The sequence below is a fragment of the Onychomys torridus genome, chromosome 4, assembly GCF_903995425.1.
Source record: "Onychomys torridus chromosome 4, mOncTor1.1, whole genome shotgun sequence".
NCBI classification, from domain to species: domain Eukaryota; kingdom Metazoa; phylum Chordata; class Mammalia; order Rodentia; family Cricetidae; genus Onychomys; species Onychomys torridus.
Window position 1 is genome coordinate 16,623,801 of NC_050446.1, and position 23,201 is coordinate 16,647,001.

A 23,201-nucleotide genomic window follows, 5' to 3' on the forward strand; every position below is an offset into this window, starting at 1 on the left:
ATTGCCTAAGCATGAGTTGAGCAAGGATAATAAAAATAGCCCACGAGGTTTCAGTCTTACACAAAGAACTACAAGCCACCAAAGAATGTAGAGAGTAGGGGAAACAGTCTTACCCAGGAAAGTGTCATCCCACTATTAGTTATCCCACACCAAATGATCAGCCCTCAAAACCCACAGAAAAGTAACATTGTACAGACTGGGAAGGTTATATTTACTAGTATATATGTATATACAAATATATACATCATATACACATGTAACAATGAAGAGAGGCCATGAATTTTAAAGAGATCAAAAAGTATATATAGAACAGTTTGAAGGGATAAAAGGGAATGGGAAAATGATGTAATTATATTTTAATCTCAAAAATAAAAAATAATAAAAAGTAAGGGCACACTGAAAATGAACTCTAGGAATGAGCATGGTTGTTAGGTGTGATAGTTTTTTCTTTGATTTTCAAATCATTTCTCAGTCTTCATTTTCCTTCTTATAACCTGCTTACTTGCTATTTACCATATATTGTGTTGATGGCAATTGGGATCCTTTTCACTCTTTGCTTACTGTGGGAAACAAGGGACATTGCTGGTGTAGCCACATACTAAATTTAAAAAACGATAATTTTTAAAAATGCATCCAATAGATTCTTTTAAGGTGTAATTTATGTTACTGGGTCATAAAGGAAATCTCCAGACAGCTTTCCCTTTAGCTAGTGTCTGCCACTTTGCTACTAACTAAAGATGAGTGAGTGGCTGGCTACTCTGCTCTTATGGATTGTGATACCACAAGACAAAGTAGGAAGAATAAATGGGATTTGACTTCATTGGTTTAACCTCCAGAAGAATCATGAGGCTAAGAAGCGAGGCTGTGGGAGGGGATCAATGGCTGACAAATGAGCAGAGTCTCAGTCAGGTGGAAGGTGCATTTATTTCCACATGATGTAGGAGAATAAATCACTTGCCGAATTCAACAGTCAGGACTGTCCTTGGCAAAACAACACTCCACCTTCCTCTATTTAAAATCTCTGGGAACTATAGGACAAAGGGTACTTTAAAAATAATATAATTTGGGGAATTGGAGGTACATCTATCCAAACTGATGCTTGCCTCAATTAATTATTAAATATAGCATCAAATTATTTGAAAGAATGTGAGTTATCACCTCACCCACAGTCTGTTTACAAACATGTGATCCTTGTTGCCATCAAATCAGGAAAGAAGCTTATTTACAGCCTGCTAATGAGGCATGATCTCTACGTTATTGCTTACTGAGGTATTTTCCCCCTCAGATTGTATTTCTCTTACCGTTTTCTTTTTGTAACTTAAAGTTATCCTTTAGTACAGGAATTCTCTTCCTTCTCTGCATATAATATAAACCTGTTTGATCCATTTTGGGGCTTCACATTTGCCCTTATCCTATTTTGCATGGGTTTTCTACCATTTTGGTTTCAGTGACAAGTAGCTTAAGGTAACAAACACTGTGTTTTACTCCTAAAATAAGAAGGCTATATAGATTTGTTATGGCCCAGATCCCAACTGCCTTGGCATATTGGATCCCAGGATATCCTTACAAGAAGGGCAGAAATACAGGACAGAGCCTAACTCAAATTCCATAATTACATGTTGTTGTATGACATTTTTCTACAAATTGCAACATTCTCCACAAATTGAAACCCCTGCTCCAAGAAGGAAGGAGAGTATAGTGAGTTTCAGGAGATAAACAAAAGGCCACATGTCCAGGAGACCAGAAACTTGGAAGATTCTTGAGGGACTCTATCAAGCAGCATAGAAAGTTGCTAGGAGTGGAGACTCTGAACAGTCGGTCTTCAGAAAGAGAAACTCAGATTGGGAAGCCGCCTGCAAGCCACAAAGAGAGACGCAGGGGCTCAGCTGTCAGGAGTCCTCACCCATGTCAGGTGAGCTTTCTGGCAATACAGCTGCATTTGAGTTATCCCTGTTGCTCATAAGTAACCCCACACCCACACTCTTGTTAGTAATCCCCCAATAAAAACTCATCGATTCACCAAATTGGGCATGGGTGCAAATTATTACTTTGGTCTAATTTGGGGTCCTTTTCTGTAGTGAATAGATGTGTGTGTGTGTTATGACTCCCCTGAAAAAGTCTGTCACACTAAACACTGAAAGCTTAATTTTTAATAAAAGTTTTGTCAAAATTGCTCAGATCCGAGTGACCAAAGCATATAACACAATCAGACCTAAAGTAAAAGAAGTGAGGGATGTCTTCTTAGCAAAAGAGAAAAGAGTCTCTAGGATTCAACCAACACATAATCTACAGAAAAAAAATTTAAACAGTCTAAATAAAAGTAAGAAGTTTATTCCAATGACACAAGGAGTTCTCTGGATGAATACAAAGGCAAGGACTACAGCTGGCCTTTGAGACTCAGAATGAGAGGCCCTTGTACTTGTAAGACTTACCCTTCCCATGCACACTCCCGTTAGATGTTTGATTCCCTTTGTTTCCCCTTTAGCAAGAAAACTTCATTTCCCCTCTTACCTTCATGAGAGAAAGCAACAAAGGTGACATATGACAAGTATCAGGATCCAAGAAGAACCGTCTGTCAATCTTAACTCAATGCTATCAGATAAGACTGAGACTGCTTGAGTATGGATGAGGTTTTCCTTTGCAGAGCTGTAGACAGCACACAACAGGCAAGGGAGCACTGAGCAACGTAACTAATAGAATCCAGCAACGTGGTATGGTGATTATGTTGAGGTAAACTAAACAAGAGGTAAGATCATCACTCTACCTAGACTTCATTTAGCTATAGATTGCCATTTAGTGATTACTCTTTTATTAAACATCTAAGTAAAATTATTACTACAATCTTCATTTCCTATAAAAAGAAAACTGGGCTTTATACTACCAAGTCTTCTAGCTCCTCCTTTGAAAATATGACTTTCTTCTTGCAAAATGCTGTACCCAAGTTTTCAATTTCTCTCTAATATGGAAAGAAAGAAAATACCATAAGTAGATGTCATTCCAATGACAGGCAAGACATCAAGACAGCTGTCTCCTTAGGTAAACAGTTTCAAATGTAGCAATAAAGATATTTTCACTGATCGATATTTAAGTAATTTTGAAGCAAGAGACAGAATAAAAACAATAAAGTTTATTTATATTAGCCTTTATATATCTAAATTTTCTATAAGTAGTAGCAGCAAGTAAATGAAGTATTATATTTTAAAAGTATTGTTATCTATTATTGTTCACAATCTATGTTATTTGCTTATTTGTTAATGTTATGAAGCAGAAATTATACCTCTATGTTGAAGATGAGACAAGTTGAATAGTGGGCTAAAGGTCCCATTGTTATTAAGTGTCATAAATCCAGGATGGATTAATTCCAAAATCTGCACTTGTTTGTTAAGTACCTAGCTTTTTCATTTCCGTGTTTTCCCATGCTAATATTCACTGAGCACTGGGCTCAACTGGAGCAGTGAGTGCGCATAGGAGATGGTACAGGGTAGCCTTATTTGGGAAGAGTGGGCCCCGAACAATCCCTACTCTGCACTGGAGATTGAAGAAAATTAAAGCAGCAAATGGTGATTAAGTATCTATTTGTCATGTTTACTTTTATCTTCATCTTGACAGAGAGTTAGAATAGCTGGTAAAACTTTTATGGATAGTTCTGCACGGCTCTTTCAGGAAGAGATTAATGTGAAAGTGAGTAGACTAAAGATACACTCCCACCACTATCCAATCCATTTGTTTCTGGACAGAACACAAGATTCTATCCACAGAGGAAGGGAACTTGCTTTCTGGTTCTCCTTTTAGCTGGGACATTCATCTTCTTATGTCTTTGGCCATTAAAACTTCTAGTTCCTTTGTCTGTAGGCTGTGGCTCTGGGCTGAATTATACCACCTGCGCTTCTAATTCTCCAGCTTTTTGGACTTCCTTGCTTCCACAATAGTGTGAGCCAATTCCTATAATAAATCGCATACACTATACATATCTTATTGGCTTTATTTCTCCGGAGAAACCTGACTGCTACAGTACTACAGACCAGATAGTCAGCCAGGTGTTGTTGAAGACACTCAGACTTAGCTCATTCTTTCAGATGACAGATTACATATGCTTTAAAGGGGAGCTGAACTAAATGAAGACAAGGAAAGATTGAATTGAAGCAAGATGGGATGTGTTCCCAGAGCTTCAGACCTCAACACAGAAGAGACGATGAGGAGAAATATGAAATGACTTATGAATACCTCCTCTAAATTTTGAAGAAAAAAATCTATAATAAGAGACAATTTTCTTGTGATTTATCTTTTCTAATTGGTCATTTTACTCATTGATGGTTTGATTAACCAATTTTGGGTTAATTATCATTTTACTGCAAATAAATGCATGATGTTGTCCTCTATTTTAGAGGTTAGACAATCAATTTGATTTTTTTTAATGAGGTAAAACCAGAGTTTTAGACAACAAGCTATTCCACACAATTTAAAAATTCCTATAAAGTACAATTTCAGGTACTGTAAGCATCTAAAATGTGTGTGTGTGTGTGTGTGTGTGTGTGTGTGTGTGTGTGTGTTTAATGAAATGCTCTACTGATGTTACTGATACTAATTCTTAGCCAGATGTATCATTGGATAAAATAGCTCCATTTTGACTTTTTTATATTTTTAGTTTTTGAAAGTATTAAATTCAGCTGGGTGTTGGTGGTACATGCCTTTAATCCCAGCACTCGGGAGGCAGAGGCAGGCGGATCTTTGTGAGTTCGAGGCCAGTCTGGTCTACAGAGTGAGTTCCAGGAGAGGTGCAAAGCAACACAGAGAAACCCTGTATCAAAAAACAAAACAAAACAAAAGTGTTAAATTCATAAGGAAATGATGATCCTAAAGATTTTAGAGGTAGAATATTTTGCATGCCATCTTATGCTTATTTTAGTGTTTGGGGCTATGGCTTCAATACATTTGTTGTAATTATTAGTTATCTGTCTAATTAGGAATCAGGAATGAAGCATTTTCACAAGCTTTCCACTTCATTTGCTCTCCTGGAGATGTGATATAACTGTCTTTCAACAGACAGATGACAGCAAACAGTGCCCCTTTTGAAGTATTCATCTTAGGCTAATATTGGGCTAGGCACTTTATATTTGGTAATTAGCTTGGCCTCTAGTTTAATACTACATTTTAAAAGGATTCATTTCTTAATTTGTGAAGTTTATTATTGTATGAGAAATTTGCTTATCTTAATGTCCTTTTCCTTAACTCAGGACTAAAAAGAACAATGGTTTTTATAGGAATGTGTGCATGCGCAGGTTTAAATGGGGTCTGACTTATAATATGCCAAGTGCCATCACTGATGATTATGTAGTTTGAAGTGAAGTTATGACTTAGAAATAGATGTGGCATATGTTCTACACTACTTTAAAAATATGCCTGTAGGAAACTTGAAAAAAAATCACAAATCCTGCTTGAAATGAAGACTTGCATAAATTGACTTGGAATTTATTTCTTTGCATGGAAATGATTATACCTCTCAGCATTTGGACATCAGACAGCTTAAAATCTAATTTTACATTTTGAATAACACAATGAGAAGAGCAACTGCACCTACACCGTTTTTTTATGTCAGACTATATTCTATCTGCTTTTCATGAGTTACCATTTACTCTATAATTTTCATATCCAGCCTATCATATTTAACATGTATATAAGAAAAATCTTAATATTTAATTGGCATTACACACACACTGGAAAAATAAAACATTTTGAGAAAAAAAAAAAAACAAGTAAAAACCTCTTTAAAAAACAAACAAACACCTAGAGCCATGTGCAGAACTAGCAAATTATTTTATTTACATAAAAGTGCACACATACTTCATTTGTACACAGAAAATCCTAAGTATATATATTTTACAATAAATAGTATTTTACTCATGTTTATAGATGAACATAAAAAGATGTCTCAAAATATCATTCACCAACCACAAAATTACAAAAGCCCCCAATGAACTCAAAGGAGGAACTTCAAGCATGGACTACCACATACGAAGCCTAGCACAACTTGTACAAAAGACAAAATAAGACACTGCAGATATCACCAGGAAAGAACAGAATAGAGGTGTGAAATAGAGAACAGAGCTGTTGGCTTTCTGAACAGTGTGATAAGAGCATATTTGTTGATTAGGACTTACCTTCCATGAGTCCTCTGAGAATTTTACTTGATTGATATTGTACAGATGAGAAGTGAGAAAGAAGTTAACATCTACTGCAGGGAGAGTAACCACACATCTCAGGCCCCAGGCCCCAGAAGCCTTCTTCCTTTTGCCTACTCTCATATAATGTCAAGTTACATCATAAAGATGGTTACTCAACTCTTCTAGAAGATGATGATACTGAGACTAAAGTAATTTCAAAAGCTCAGTGACATGGGCATTGTAGGCATCAGCATTTAACATTTAGAAATACTCAAATGTAACTCATTGTTTCCACACAGAATTCTTATTTTCATTCTGATTACCTAAACACACACACACACACACACACACACACACACACACACACACACACAACTTTAATCTGAGGGGCTACAAATAACGAGCCCATGACTGGAATTTTTCTGCCCAGAAATACTTTCTTTTTAATTTTGGAAATGCTCCATAAATGTATTTAAAGTTGGACTGTGAAATGAAGGGAATGAAGTTCTAAACCGTAATGTGAATAAAACGTCAAAAAAAAAAATCTTCCAGCACATAAATATTTGAAAACATCTTCATCTTCATTATTGTTGAGCTGACTTAAACCCACATTTGCTTATCTAGTACCCAAATGGTTTGTTACAATGCCACTCAAATGAAAATCATGAAGATAAAGTGCTTCAACTACATTCTACTCAGAACTGCTCAGATGGTAATCTGTTTGGTTCTCCCGTGATGCTGTAGCCATAAAAACTGGCACCAATATGAAGAGACAGTAGTTTTAAAAAAGGGTTCAACACCAGAAACACAGTCCATCTCTCAAATAGCACCTTTTCAGTTACTTTACTGAATGTACTCTTTCTAAGGAAACCATCCAAAACATTTCAATGGCAGGCTCATTTGAAGAGCAATGCTTATCACATGCATAATTTGGTTCCTTTCTTCACACACGGCTACTACTGATGCTTCTTACAGAGAAGCAACATTTCCATAATGTTACCATCTCCCATGAAAATGATGGTTTCATGATCAGCTTGACTTTTTAGATAAAGGTAGTTATCACCAAAACAAATTCACTCCACATTTGAATATATATATTTATATATTTATATTTAATTTGGAAACTGGACAAGGAATTGTAGTCCACTGCCAGAAATAAAAGAGATCTTTTGCCGTGGTGATCTTGGGCATTTTAAGTAAATTGACATGAGTATTTAGTTTCTATTACTGAGAAGAGATTCATCCAGAAGATAAGTATGGCGTCTCACTATGGTAATTGTAGTCAGGACAAACCTTTTGCACAAGTTTATAATCAACACTGTAAAAGGCAATGTAAATGCAGATGACCTTAAACGGTTTAGAACATAACCAGGACACATGGCTCTGAGTCTGCTCCTGGTAGCAGATCTTGGATGGGTCGAAATTGCACAGAGCGGTCTTCTTTGCCCGATCTGTTTTTTCATACTCAATACGGCAGTTGAAAGATTTGGATTCCTTAGTCTCCAAGGTAGACTGAGGGGATACTTCAAATTCCACTATTTTAGAGGGCGGTACCAAGCTCACGGAAACATTGCCCAGGCCTGTTGAATTGTGTCGGAAATAAACACTGAACGTTCCATTTCCATGGTCAACAATTTTCCCTGTGATAAGCAGGTTAAGCTTGACAGTTTTAATGTTAGAATGGAAGTCGCCCCACCCAAACATTTTCTTGAATTTTCCTGTTTTCACTATTGGCCGTCTTTTAGTTCTTGCCAGTGGCTCCTGAATCTCTGTGATGTTAGCCAGCCAATCCCAAAAATTTTCCATGCTGTCTGAATATGCAGGCTTTGGACCTGGAGGCTGTTTAACAAATAGACGCAGAGGACTGGTAATCCGTGAGTGTACCACATTTTCAACCAATGCTCCTGGAACATCTCTGTCTTCCCAGTCTATACCCTCTGTGGCATGTATCACTTCTTCACTGTCCCAAAAGAGCTGTGAGAAAAGAAGAAAGAAAAATATGCTTTGGGACAGGCTTTGAAAATAAGCATAGGTTGATAAGCCAAAGAGAAATGAGATAATTTAGATTCCAATATCCATTCACACACAGATATGTTCAACAGAATAATGACAAGAGCATTTAATTCAAGCAGTGAAATGGAGAGGTTAAAACTAAATATTACAGCTTCGTTGTTGCTGTGGTTCTCTACATCCTCAGCATTTAATTTGCAGATTGGCTCAAGTAGTATTTTTGGCCCTCATGTGATAAACCATTAAATTTGTGAATATTTGTTCTTTTAGATAGATGAATATATAAATACCAAAAACTTCTACCAAGTAGCCACAAAGTCATTTAAGTATAAAATACTAAAAAATCTTTTAAATTTGGAAAGATTATGGCATTGCATTATTCAAAGACAATACACATCATTTCATTAAAAGTCCATCTAACAATCTGTAACAAAATGATGATTAATATTTCATTTTCCATGGCAAATTTGGATGGAAAATATAATTATATATTTAGTTTTCTTACATTAAGAGAAAATAATGTGAAAAGGTATACATTGATTAAGAGTCTCTATAGCTTAATAGCTTAATTATAATAAAACCATACTCCAATGACAGAATTTCTAAGGAAGACCTATATATCTGTTTTGAAAGTTCCAAAGTATTTTGGTTCAAACCATAGCCATCGAGACAGCATTTTTATTTATATTTGATTTTTCTTTTTATTGTTTTAGGAGTAGAAGTCCTCATGATTTTCTCAGTTCCTTTTGTTATGTCAATGTGGGTTATGAGGGGCAAGATTATGACATATATGAAACTATTACTTGGAATGAATATTTATGAGTGAGTTATAGAGTATGAGAAACAGAGGTTCCTGGTGGAAATATAGATAGCCTCTTATCTTCATGGTACAAAACCACTATTGTAATGATTCCAGAGAAAACTGTCAGCATGATGAAGAGAAGAGGAGCAAAGTGAGGCTGGAATCATACACTGCTTCTCCAACCCACTCACACTTCCAAAGCACGTGGCACAATTCATTTCAGATTATTTTCAATAAAATTTCAGAAGAGAATAGCTTTAGTACAGACTAAAAATATTACACAACCTAGTCTGAGAATGTGATGTTTCTCAACAGTCACAAAACTTTGGAAGTTTAAGTTCTAGCAGAACCTAGTCTTTACCTACACAGTCCCAGAATCACTGTGAGGTAGGGATCCAAAGACTCAAAAACAGTGGAGTTTTATCCTTTTTTTTCTTCAAGTTTTTTTTTTTTTTTTATCACTGAAACTACTATGGTTAGGTTAAAGGTGATTTGATATAACATACATTCTTGCTTTTATGAGAACTCATCCATTCCACATCTTAGGTGTTTACACATACGCACGCTGAGTTGATAACTTCTAGACCCAACATGGCAGGGGTGAAGCTATTCCAAAGGAAGATACTTGTGCCACTCCATTTGGCTAACAAACTGTTTTTTAAAAATCCCAGATGAATAGAAATTTCCCTAGGAATCTCATGTAAAGAAAAGCAAAGGCTGAAGCCTGGTGCCAGCCAGAGGATGAACTTGTCTTCTAGGAAGAGATTTCACATCATTCTGACAAAGTTATCAGATCAACTTGCTTTATAAAAAAAAAAAAAAAAAAAAAAAAAAAAAGGAACCGAGACAATGATGGGAAGGGCCACATTTGGACCAGGGGACTAGCTCAGTTGTGTATTGTAGGTCAGAAGTTTCTCTGGTCCTGCCAAGCCCCTATAGTCCTGTGACCCACTTACAAAATAATCACTCAGAAGCTTATATTAATTATAACTGTTTGGCCATTAGCTCAGTTTTATTACTGACACTCTTACATTTATATTAACCCATAATTCTTATCTATGTTTAGCCATGTGGCTTGGTACCTTTTCTCAGTTCTGCCTTGTCATCTTGCTTCCTATGTCAGTGACTCCTGACTCAGCCTTCCTCTTCCCAGAATTCTCTTTGTCTGCTTATCCTGCCTATACTTCCTGCTCGGCTACTGGCCAATCAGAGCAACACACATTCACAGCATATAGAACAACATTTCATAGCACCTCCCCTTTTCTGTCTAATAAAAAAGGAAGATTTTAACTTTATCATATAACAGTTATAATATCTAGTCTATTTATATTTGGCAAATTCAAAGAAAATATTCTATTTATCCTATATTTATGAGTCTAAGGTTTCATATCTAACTTATCTTTTATCAGAACCAAGAGAAATTATAACTATCTGGTTTTAAACTACATCAAAGTCCCCAGAAGGATATAATATTACCTAAGTAAACAAGAAATGTATTGTAAGCAACTTCTAAAATTCTGGAAACAACAGGGAAAGCTGCCTGCCTGGAAAGTCATCCAAAGTTCCTCTGTAATCTTGGGGCATCCATCTTTAGCCCATAGGACTAATCTCTCAGTCACTTTTTGCTGTGTCCTGTAGAATGTCTGTCAGTCTCCTCTGTGAAGCAGGAAACTGAAGAACCACTTTGCCTCGTTTTAGCAAATTTAGTGGTCACCTTCCTATGAGTCCTGCATGTCCAGTTTATACAACATTTTATCAAAAGTCCAGGCAAAAAAAGTTTCTTGCTCAAATGGCTGTTTAGTCAAGAAGAATATAAACTCCACACGGAGTGTGTTCAACGTCCATCTTCCTCTTTGAAGTCAATCGCTGTTGCCAGGAGCAGATATGTCTCATTGTCCAGGAAAGTCTAAGTTTTTAAAACATTTAAAATGCCATATTCTGTAGATCTTTGAACTGTTTCAAGATTACCTACCTAATTGAAATATATATATATGTATACCTAAAAAACTTAACATGATTATAAGTTTGATTATCATGGATGACTAATTATTAATCTGTATTCTATAATTATAGATTACAATTTTAAATAAGTTGAACATAATACCTTAAACAAGAGTAGAAATATAAATAAAATATAACAAAATTAACTTTAAATTTATATCAATAAAGTAAAATCCATAGCAATGTAAACATTTTAAATAAGTTGTTACTCCTTACCCTATCATATCTATATCCTATATATCTATATCATATCCCCCTTTTTTCTTTTAGAAAGAGATTGACTGTAACCAACAGCAATTTGTAACCAACAACCTAAATAAAGACAAACAACCATAATCCATTTTGGGGGAATGTGGGTATAATTCTCTAAGCTACTTTCCATTGATAGGGGGCGATGGTAGTTTTATGGAGATCTTGAGAAAGTTTGAGATAATGTTCAAGTCCTGGGAAGACCGGATATAATCTTTGTTGATAGGTTCCATCTGTTAAAGTTCAGGAGGTCTGGCTTGATCAAATCTGATCCATCTTAACCTGGAACAAATCCATAGCCTATTGCTTCCATGGAAACAAAGGCAGAGTCTCCTTTCTAAAGCAAGGTATCCTTAGATATACATTTTGAAATTGAGATACCTTTAAAATATTTATATATATATATAAATTTAACTCAACAGCTTTTGCAATCAAATGTCCCTCTGAAGTTAAAAATCCCAAAGACAATATAATCCACACTCTGTGTATGATTTTCACCTTTCATGGCTTATTTTTTTATATTCCTTTTACTTTCTTTTTAAAGACTTTATTTTTTTAAACTTTCTATTTCTTTATATAACTGTCTATATTCCTTTTCTTCTATCTTCCAAGCCTATGTATATTTTTACACACATTGTAAACCAGTTAGAGATTTATTTCATCTGAATCTGTTTTATTGTGAATCTATTGCTTTTAGCTACAGTGGCTTTAGCATGAATCTTAAAGGTACTTGTTAATAAAAACAAACCTGAGGCCCGTTATTGGGGTGATTGCTAGAAGATCAGAGAAGTAGAACAAGCCACAGCTATCTCACCTTGCTAGTTCTTCAGGTGATCCTTTTTCCTCAGGCTGGAAGCTTCTGAGTCCTCCTCCACATGAATCTCAGCTGAACTGTCTGCTCCAAAGCCTGAATGCTTAACCAACCAAATGCTTAAGTAACTACATGCTTTATTCCTTTAGTTCCTGGTACTCAGGCCTTATATACTTTTCTCTTTCTGCTCCCACTCCCTGGGATTAAAGGGTGGGTTTCTGGGATTAAAGGCGTGGGTCACCATGCTTAGCTGTTTCTAAAGTGGCCTTGAACTCAGAGATCCAGCTAGCTCTGCCTCCCAAGTGCTGGGATTAAAGGTGTATACCACCACCGCCCAACTTCTGCTATGGCTTACTCTTCCCATTTTCTAGCCACCATTTTTGGCTTTGTTCTAGTGGCTGTCTGTTCTCTGACCCCAGATATGTTTATTTCGGGGAACACACAATATTTCAGGGAACACAATACCCACCACAAGTGGCTAGTACTGAAGTGGCAGCTTTGGCTGCTGGCTCCACCCACCTCAGCTTTCCAACAGGGCAGAACTATATTTACCGCCAGCTCTGGGGGAACCATGCTTATTGCTGACTTTGTGAAGCAGTGGGTCTATGCTTCCATCCAGCAGCATTTGGCCCCAAAACCTTTTCTTTCTTCCCTTTATTATTTTTTTTTCTGTATTAGCAAAAGCTATATCCACCATACACCATGCTGTGTGGCTTACAGATGCCATTGTGAATAGTGGCAGGAATCTGCCATGTTGCACTCAAGCCCATATGCTGTGAATCTGCCATACTGTAGCTCAAGTCTGCACGCCATGGCATCACTATATCTTGACCTGCATAAGAGATGAAGCAGAAAGCTGTTTCTGGCTCTGTAATTGTGTGTTTTAGAAGCCATTTTTAAACCCTTTTAGATCTTATGGAAATTGAGGAGCCCCACATTGGTACACCAAACTTTGGATGACTATCCAGGCAGACAGCTGTCTCTGTCATTCTAGATTTTTGGAAGTTGCTTACAATGCTCTTCCTGTTTACTTAGGTAATATTGTATCCTTCTGAGGTCTTTGATGTAATTGAAGACTAAATAGTTATAATTATGATTTTCCCTGGTTATGATAAGAGATAAGTTAGATATGAAACCTTGGACTCACAAATATAAAATAAATAAAATATTCTCTTTGAATTTGTCAAATATAAGTGGATTGGATACTGCAATTGTGATTCTTTCTTGATAACTGCTCTATTATATGTAATTTTACTATACTAAAGTTAAAAGCTTCATTTTGGAAAAAAGAAAAGGGCAAGTGCTGTGCATGTCTTTCTGTATGCTGTGAATATATGTTACTCTGATTGGTTGATAAATAAAATGCTGATTGGCCAGTAGCCAGGCAAGAAGTATAGGCAGGTTAAGCAGACAAGGAGAATTCTGGGAAGAGGAAGGCTAAGTCAGGAGTCACTGGCCAGACACATAGGAAGCAAGATGACAAGGCAGAACTGAGGAAAGGTACCAAGCCACATGGCTAAACATAGATAAGAATTATGGGTTAATTTAAGTATAAGAACTAGTCATTAATAAGCCTGATGCAATGGACCTACAGTTCGTAATTAATATAAGCCTCTGTGTGTTTATTTGGATCTGAGTGGCTGCTGACCCAGCGGGACACAGAAAAACTTCAAGCTACAAAATAAGCTTTTTATTTAAACTTAAACTTTACTGTCACAGTATCCCAAAGAGACTTGGAAGGAGCTGTATATCTGTTGATTTTTTCTTCTTCCCAGTGTGACCATATTGAATACACGTTTTTCTGTTTTGCTTTTTCTGACTAATATTTATCTCTTTAGTTGGTGTGTTCAGGAGGGGTTGCTTAGTATGCCTTGGTAGGACTGCCAGGACTACAGTTTTGTACATGGTGAGCTAGTGCTTTAGCACTGAACTATTTCTTTAGGTCTTGGTTCTGATTTATTTTGCTATAGGATTTTTTACAGCTTTATCCAAGTTGGCCTCAGATTCATGAGTCTCCTGCCTCTCTCTGTCCTTTCAAGTGTTATGACTACAGGCATGTGCCAGCCTATCTGGTTTCACTACTTCTATCCCTGAGGTATTAGAGATGACATATTCCCAAGGGAAAGATTTAGGATGTGGAGATCAAACTATATCTGATACTGTAACTGTAGCTTTCTAATTTTGAACTCTTGGCTATATTGTACCCAAATCAATGGCAATAGCCATGGGGTTTAGTTTTCCAGCTCCAGTGCTGAGAACTGAAAAATCTGTGTCAAATTACACATCTTGACCCCCAGTGAGACCAAGGTCACACAAGCAGATAAGATGCCCACTTTCTCTCTGTTTTCACCTGTGTATTTACTTTGTGAGCTTTGCCTTGTTAAGGAAATAAGTCAGAAACACCTGCTGTTTCCTGAGAATCTCCTGTACATGAACTGCTCCTTTGCTTACTGAATAGACTTGACTTGGCACAACTGGAAAACTTCTTTTCTCACACCTGTTTGCCTTCCTGTCTTCCAGAGCATATATTCCTTTGGATTCCTCTTTTAAGATGCCTTTTGTATTTACATTCTTATTTTTTAAAATAATAGGGATGGAGAGATAGTCCAGTGGTTAAAAGCACTTGCTGCCATTGCAGAGGACCTAAACTCAGTTGCCAGAACCTATGTTGTGTGTCTCACAGACATCATTAACTTCATCTCCAGGGATGCTAATGCCCTCCTCTGTCCACCTGCACACACAAGCATATTCACACACATATACATGAATGTAAATAAAATAAAAATTTAAAAGGTTTTATTATTTCATTTTCTCTTTTACTTTTGAGATTGTAATATAATTACATTTCTCCCTCCCCTTTCTTACCTCCAAGCCATCAAATGTACCTCTCCTTGCTCTCTTTCAAATTCATGACCCATTTTTTCATTAATTGTCATTACATGTATACATGCAAACACATGAGCACACACAGACACACAACCATAAACCCATAAATCGAACCTTCTCAGTATGTATAGTTGTTGCTCATTTGTATGCTTTCAGGGCTGACCATATGGTATGGTTCTGGGTAACTAATACCAACTGGGGAGGACTATTTCTTTCACTCCCATCATTTTTTACTTCCTCACAGTTCCTTGAGTGGGAATGAGGCCTTCTGGGCTTTTCTCCGCCCACTTTACTGTGTCTACTATTGTTGTCCTTGTTCATGTCATGTCCAGCTCAGTTTAGGCAGTCATGCTGGTGAGATTTTATGGGTATCGATGCTGACACTACTAGGAGACACAATATCATAGCAAACTTGCTGATCCACCGGCTTTTCCATTATTTGTACCCCACAACTATTACTGAGCCTTAGGTGTAGGAGTTGTTTTTCAGGGGTATCCATTGGGCCTGGGCTCCACATTTCTGTACTTTGATTGGTTGTGGTTTTCTGTAGTGGTGTCCTTCTGTTGCAAAGAGATAAGGGGTGAGGACTACACCTATTTGTGGGTGTAAGGACACATATTTAGAATACAGGAAGGGATTTTGCTGTTTTGCTAATGTGGTGTAAGTAGTTTGCCAATGTGGTGTGTAGTAAGTTTGACTAATACTTCAGAAGAGGGTTTCTAATGTCTGATGTAGAAGTTTTTGTTAGATGGTTTCACCTCTTGGGGGATAACTGTCAGTCCAATGGGAAAATTTCATTTAGACTATATTAAATATCTACCATATTAAACCATTTAAACTTAAAGTTCATTCATTTATTTACTTACTTATTCATTCATTCATTCATTCATTCATTCATTTATTTTGTGTGTGTGTGTGTGTGTGTGTGTGTGTGTATGTTTGGATGTCAGCAGGCAGCTTGCAGGAGTTGGTTCTCTCTTTTTTTTCCCCTTTTTTTAAAAGTATATTTGTGTTTTAATTTCACACATCAGCCATGGGTTCCCCTGTCCTTCCCCCTCCCGCCCCCACCCCCACCTTCTCCCCATCCCCTCCCCTCCATTCCCATCTCCTCCAGGATCAAGACTCCCCTGGGGATTCATTTAAACCTGGTGGATTCAGTACAGGCAGGTCCAGTCCCCTCCTTCCAGGCTGAGCAAAGTGTCCCTGTGTAAGCCCAAGGTTCCAAACAGCCAGCTCATGCACTAAGGACATGTCCAGGTCCCACAGCCTGGATGCTTCCCAAATAGTCCAAGCCACTCAACTGTCTCACTTATCCAGAGGGCCTGATCCAGCTGGGGGCTCCACAGCCTTTGGCTCACAATTCATGTGCTTCCATTTTTCTGGCCTTGCTCTGTGTGTCCAGTTGTCGAGAAGGAGGAGGGACTGTGGGTGGGTGAATTGTTGAGCCCAGGATTGGTTCTCTCTTTCTACCATGTAGTTATTAGAGGACTGTATTCAAGGATTAAATCAGGCTTTGTGGCAAGCATCTTTACCCATCTTACCAGACCCTAAATTTTTAGAACTTTCTACCAACGTATACTTTATTAACAGAACTAAGATACATTGTATTCAGAAGTACTATTGGCCACAAGTATGGGAAATAGAGTCTCTGCTACAAGAAGTTGTCTTTTTTTCCTGTAAGTGCTTTTTGCATGTTGCATGTTTTCCTGAACTTTTTCTGCTTAGAATGTGTCTGTTGAATCGTTGCTTTGTTCAACCTCCCTATCAGTTTTGGTTTTGCTTTTTGAAAACCTATAAATATTGATCCCAATTCAGTGGCAAGAGTTTTCCAATCTTAACTAATTGTAATGGATTTTAGAACATGCAGTAGACCTCAGCATCTTACGAGACCCTCCCTTACTGCTCGGACAGCTGATGTGGTGGTTCTGAGGTTACTCACTGTCTTAATGTTCAATTGCTGTGAAGAGACACTATGACCACAACAACTCTTATAAAGGAAAACGTTTAATTGTAACTGGTTTACAATTCAGAAGTTAGGTCGATTATTGTTGTGACAAGAAGCATGCAGGCAGACATGGTGCTGGAGAAGGAGCCTAGAATTCCACATCTGGATTGACAGGAAGCAGGGAGAGAGAGAAAGAGAGAGAAAGAGAGAGGGGCACTGGGCCTGGCTTGAAATTCTGAAACCCTTGGTCATATACTTCTTCCAACAAAGCAACACCTATGCCAACAAAGAAACACCTCCTAATAGTGGCACTCTCTAATGACCAAGTATTGAAATATATGGGGGGGGGGGCATTCCTATTCAAACCATCATACTCACTAATAAAAGCAAATGGCCATTTACTGATTTTTGGTAAGATATATTTTTCCAAAAGAAATTTATAAAGATGTAACAGAATTTCATCCAAACATATATGACTCCCTTAAGAAATACAACCAAGGCAACAAAAACAAATTAAATCTATCAAGAAATAAATTAGATGAGATTTTATATAAAGGTTCTTTAACTCTTCAGAAAAGATTTTCAATGTGAGATTTAAAACACAATTCTATTCCTAAAATAATCATTCTAACAAACTCTTCTTCTTACAGAAACATACTAAAGGAGCCCTTGATTTTATGGTTGATTTACATAAGATATTATTTAGTCAACAGCACAAACTATAACATTCCCTCCCTGTATTGAAAACCCTGACTTGACGTTTCTTATATAAAAAGTGTTTATTTTATATATACATGCACCATTTGTGTATAAAATATCTACTTGTCATTTAATCTGTTTATCTATTTCCACAGATGACCTTCTCTAATTTGCTCTAGCAATATCATTAGCCAAGTTGACAAAAACTGTACAATTCGACTGAGCAGTGTGCACCATGCTGATTTCTGGAGCTAAGTACAAATCTCAATAAGGAGTTCAGTAATGATTTTCTAGAGTAATTAAAAATAGAAATACATTTCTCATCATCTTTAAATGCTGATGAAACTGCATCCCATTCCAGACTTCCTCCTCCTCTGGTATAACTTGTGCATCTTCCTTTTATTGTAAGTCATCACTATGTGGTGGTGTTATCACTGAGAAAGCACATTTTTATAGGGGATTATAGCAGATATGCTAGATGGTTGCATGATCTAAGCCTCTAAAGTTCATGCTTACCCTCAGAAGACCTTATGAGTGGAGACAGACTAGATAAACAAGCTATGACTCTGCCCTTGCTGTACACATGTAGCCTTGTCCACAGAATCAACATGATATGGTAGGAAAAGAAACCTTTTATTGATCATGGATATTATTTCTCCTTCATAAGTCTATGACCTGAGCCCCAAATTTTCTCATTTATATCTAATGTGCTTTTTTTAAGACAAAGAAAATAATAATTAGAGACTAATCCATAGCACAAGGCCCTTCAATAACCAATGTTTCTTCCATGTCCAAATGCAGAAGCTCATGGCTCCTACTGAACACTGTTTCTGAAGAATTATACAAATTCATAAGTCTCCAAAGAACTGACTAATGAGTAATTGAAGACTGTGTTCTGTGCCATATGATAAATTAACAGCTCAGTAGAAATCTGCCTTCTCAACCAAAGAGATCAATCATTTCCTCATACATAGTCTCACTAGCAATGAATTCACACCTAGATCAGAAATGCTGATAAACTCTCTTCACTGAAAAAATGTGTTTATGGATTTTAAAAATCATTTTTATAAAATTCAGTACAAAAATGTTCATATAAATTAAACATCACACACCAAAATTAACTGCACTCAAAGTCTATATAGCTCAATGAACTTCTGTACAATTGAAATAGCTGTCCTGAATTGAATCTGTGGAGCTTCATATTAAATTTTACACTGTCAGTATTTTCAGCATTCATCCACCATCAAAAAAAGAAAAAAACACATGACACAATTAGAACTTGAAGAACAATTGGCTTCATATCTTCTTCTCTTTGATTCTAGTCCAGTGAGTTCTGCAAGAGGACTTGCATCAGAGTAGGAACCTTCAGTACTGAACAGCATCTGTGAATCTGTGATAAAATATTCTGGAAGAAGACAATAGGTTTCTCTCGGCAAAATTTCCTGTCAAAGTAAAGTTGTTATTTGCTAGCTACAACATGTGTCTGTGTCCCTTTGCACACTTCTGCACTTGCTGGGGCTCTCATGCCAGTATCAGTATCATCCCTGATTTTTGTCCCATCATCTTATGACAATAATGCAAAAACACTTACCTATAAGCACCAAATGGAGTTTTATAAAGGGGAAGAAAGAACAAGTGCTGATCTTTATCTGTTGAACATTTGTTTTCAACACATTCATCAAAGCTTAAATAATTTATGTTTTGTTGGATAAATCAATTTCAATAATCACACACATTAGTTAGACACAATGATATCATATTATCCTTTTCTGCTTCTTACAGAGGAATCCAAAGAAGATTAATAAGAGCTCAAACTGTCATCAATTGGTTGAAGCAGTTGGAGAGAAGCAGGTTTTCATTCCAGTTCCTTTTGTCATGGTGTTGGCGAGAGTAGCTGACAGGCTCAAGTCATTCATCTTACCAAGCTGAAGTTGAATTTCACTGATAATTAAATGCATTTTTCTTATGGGCAGGAAAACTGCAATGAATTTTATAGCAGCAGATGTGAGAACTGTCACAAATTATAGAAATCATTTATTAACCAAAAAGCGTATTTCTCTGAAAACATTCTTTAACAATTTTCAACTATATCTGCTATATATTTTTAATAAGCATTTTATTTTCAAATAATTTTAGTTAACATAAAATTGCACAATATGACATGTTTCAGTGTGCACTGCTCAATTCCCTCCATTGTTAACATTCTAACAAGAAAATGCACTTTTCATAAGCAGTGAAATACCAACACTGATACACATCGTTTTCAGGCCTAGATTTTCCTTGTATTTCTTTTGCCATTCACTGTGTATTCCAGCATCTCACTCTGTCATTGTGAATCTCTATCCATGTTGTCTCACATAGGACATTTGCTCAGATTTTTGTGGCTTGCCACTGATGATCATTTTGAGGAATATTGGACAGATAATTTTTAGAATTCTCCCCAACTTGGGTGTGTCTGCTTTTTTTATGGTTAAGCTGAACTGATGAGTTTGCAGGAAGAACTTGAACATTAGTACTACTTCCTTCCCTTTAATTAAAGAATTTGTGCTAGCAAAATGACTTAACTGCTGTTAATGTTGATATCCTGCTTAAGTAGAGAAAATCCTTAAGAAAAATGTTTTCATTTAGAATTATCATAAAACTTGGATCTTTAAAACAATAGAGCCCTTTAAACTCAATGAGTCAAACATGCATCTTCTGACTTAACAGGAAAACATTAGCTATTAACATGTTCTGCTTAATAAAATAGGAAGTCTACAAAAATTTACAAATAGCCCCAAACATATTGTTTTGACAGAATTAAGTTCATTGACTCATATACTTTTGTTTATCCCTGAGATCACAAGAACTCTTACAGCACTCCCATAGTAGCTTTTAAATCACTGGATGAATAAGAATTGGGGAGTGTGCTGATGGAGCCTGTATATTGTAAGAAGGAATATGTAGGCATAACCATTTGTAGTTGAATATACACATCAAAATAATTATGCTGAGTCACGAATGAATAAAGGAGCCTGATAGAAATGAGCTCAGTCAGACAGTAAGCTCAAAGCACAGAAGAGCAGGACAGAAAACAGGAAATCATGCCATTGTTCTAACACCTTCTACAAAATTTGTTCTGCCTTTGTGCAAAACAAAAAAAAGGTAACAACTCAAAAAATCATATCACTTTAAAGAGATGAAGGGGCTTATGCAATGGACAGTGAATTCTGATGAGACAAATCTATCTGTAGGTACTCTGGCTAAGTAGGTGGAGAGTGCAGTGCAGAGGCATGAGGGGAACTCAAATCCCCTTCACATAAGTTTCATATAAGCACCTGTCACTTTGTAACCACCTATTCAACATACTTTCCAAATACGTTATTCTGGGTACCTGTAATTGTGCTCTTGGCCCTGGAAGTTTAAAACTGAAAAAGACAAACAATATTTGTGTTCTAGGAAAAGTCACACTAATTTTCTGGCCCTTCACAAGCATGAAAGGATGCTATGCTAGACTCCTCAGTTGCAACTCAGTGCTGAGGGGATGACCACTGTAGGCCTTACCAGTGTAGCTTTTACAAGACTGGGGACAGAACAATGAAAGAAATAGCCATCCCAACCAAAGGGAACAGGGGCGGTAAGGTAGAAAGGACTGAGCAGAGCTGTACAATTAATATCAATTTTCATTCAGATAACGAAATTCAAGATGTTCCAGTTGATAGTTGAAAGTGAATGAATTAGTGACTAGACAAATAAATCTGTTTGGGTATTTTATACTCCTTTGCCACTAAAGAGAAATTCTGTATTGATTGGCTTCTAGTTACTAATGAGAATATGATAAAATTATAGATAGTTAAATTTTCTTGTGAGAAGCCAGCCAATATTGTGGTGTTTCACACTACCATATGGATGGCCTGATGCTTAGTGTGTTCTGAATTCCTGGCTTTTCACTGCAGTTCTAGAAAAATTGACCTTATCAGGGTTTGTCTTTCCCCTTTACATGCCCAAAGAGCTAGGAAGAGTTTGTAATAGGTTCAGAAACAGACAGACTTTGGCCATGATTAGCATAATCATCTTTCAAAGTTCCATATAGGTTTGATAGCTTAGTGTTACTTGCTAACGAATGGAACTTGTTCCAGATAAACAATAATATTCCAAGTGAACAGTGTGTTTATAAGAGTCTTAGAAGTCTGCTAATAGATAGCAAAACTTTGTAATATTCTTGATTGTCATTAGACACACTAGTGTCTATATCTAAGAAGAAACAGAATAATCTAACTGTCCCTACAGTTAGACTATCAAAGAGGCATTTATACTACAAAAGTTTCCCCTTTAAAATTTGTATTTAATTTACCATTATTGGGAGGAAGAGAATGCCACAATGCTCATAGTGAGGTCCGGGCAATTTTGTGGGATTGGTTCTCTTCTCCCACCTTCATGTGATACCAGGAATTAAACTCAAGTTGACAGGCTCATGAAGTATGTTCCCTGACCCACCAACCATTGTGCTGGCCCCAAGGTTTCAGATTTCTGTATTTGCACTGAACAATTATATTTACAGTTTATACCAGCTTACTTGAAAATACATGCAGTAACACATACAGCACACAATACGTTGCATAGATTACCTGCCATTGAAAGGGAAGCCTTATGGCTTATAATTATATTCAGCACACCAACAATTTGTATTTCTTTGTCCATAAAAGAAGAAAATCCTGACTCTCCAGGAAAAACAGCAATGAACTGTATGTTTCCATGTATGGAACAATCTAGGTATGCTGATTTAAAACAAAAACAAAACAAAACAAAACAAAACAAAACAAAACAAAACAAACAAGGGATCCAGCAGATGCTACAAGAGAGAAATAATTTTTGGAGGATAATCCAGAAGCACTTATTCATTTTCTTTGAATGTGACAACCATTGCTAAGTATGAGGTGGGGAGGACAAAAACTGGTTTGCTTGATGGATTTGTTTACTGTTATGAAATTATAATGATTGAATCTATATAGCTAGCAACTAATTATTTCACTTGGGTGTGCTTGTTTAAGCCAAGAACTCTAAACTGGTCACTGTTATACAACCTAAAGATAGCTCACAGATCATTTTAAAGCTGAAAAATAGAACCAATAATGAAATGTGTTCTGCAGCTTTGTTTTTGTTGCTTGTATGTAGCTGATAATTGGATTGCTTTAATAATTATGTTCCATTCCCTACAGTTAAAACAAAATGACAACTTGCTTAGCAGAAACACACACACACACACACACACACACACACACAGAGAGAGAGAGAGAGAGAGAGAGAGAGAGAGAGAGAGAGAGAGAGAAAGCTGGTCAGCTTTGAAATACATCTTGAAAAGCACTTTCTCTGAGGAGAGAATTTCCTGAATATTATCTGTACAGTTATGTGTCCATTGGATATATGTGCTTTATTGACGACAAGCACTAGAGCTTGCTTGAGAGTAATATTATTTCTGGTGCTCCATTACAAAGCTATCATAGCAGATTAAGGAAGAAAAAAGTGAAATGAATAACAAAATAAAACATCTGTCAATAGGTTAATTGCATATATTAATATTTCATGGCATTGTTTCAAAATTCATTTTGCATTTGAAAACAAATGGTTGCTTGGGAAAAGAAAGCTAAATAGTAGACA

The 23,201-nt window shown here is 36.6% G+C and overlaps 1 protein-coding gene across 1 annotated transcript in view; it reads right to left on the reverse strand.

The window, feature by feature from the left end:
• Positions 1 to 5,797: 5,797 nt before the first annotated feature.
• Nxph2 (neurexophilin 2) overlaps positions 5,798 to 23,201 on the reverse strand; it is a 113,742-nt gene continuing 96,338 nt past the window's right edge. The window contains exon 2 of the mRNA XM_036184968.1: positions 5,798 to 8,135. Within this exon, the coding sequence (XP_036040861.1) occupies positions 7,401 to 8,135 (735 nt within the window). The 3' untranslated portion in view covers positions 5,798 to 7,400. The remainder of the gene's footprint in view (positions 8,136 to 23,201) is intronic.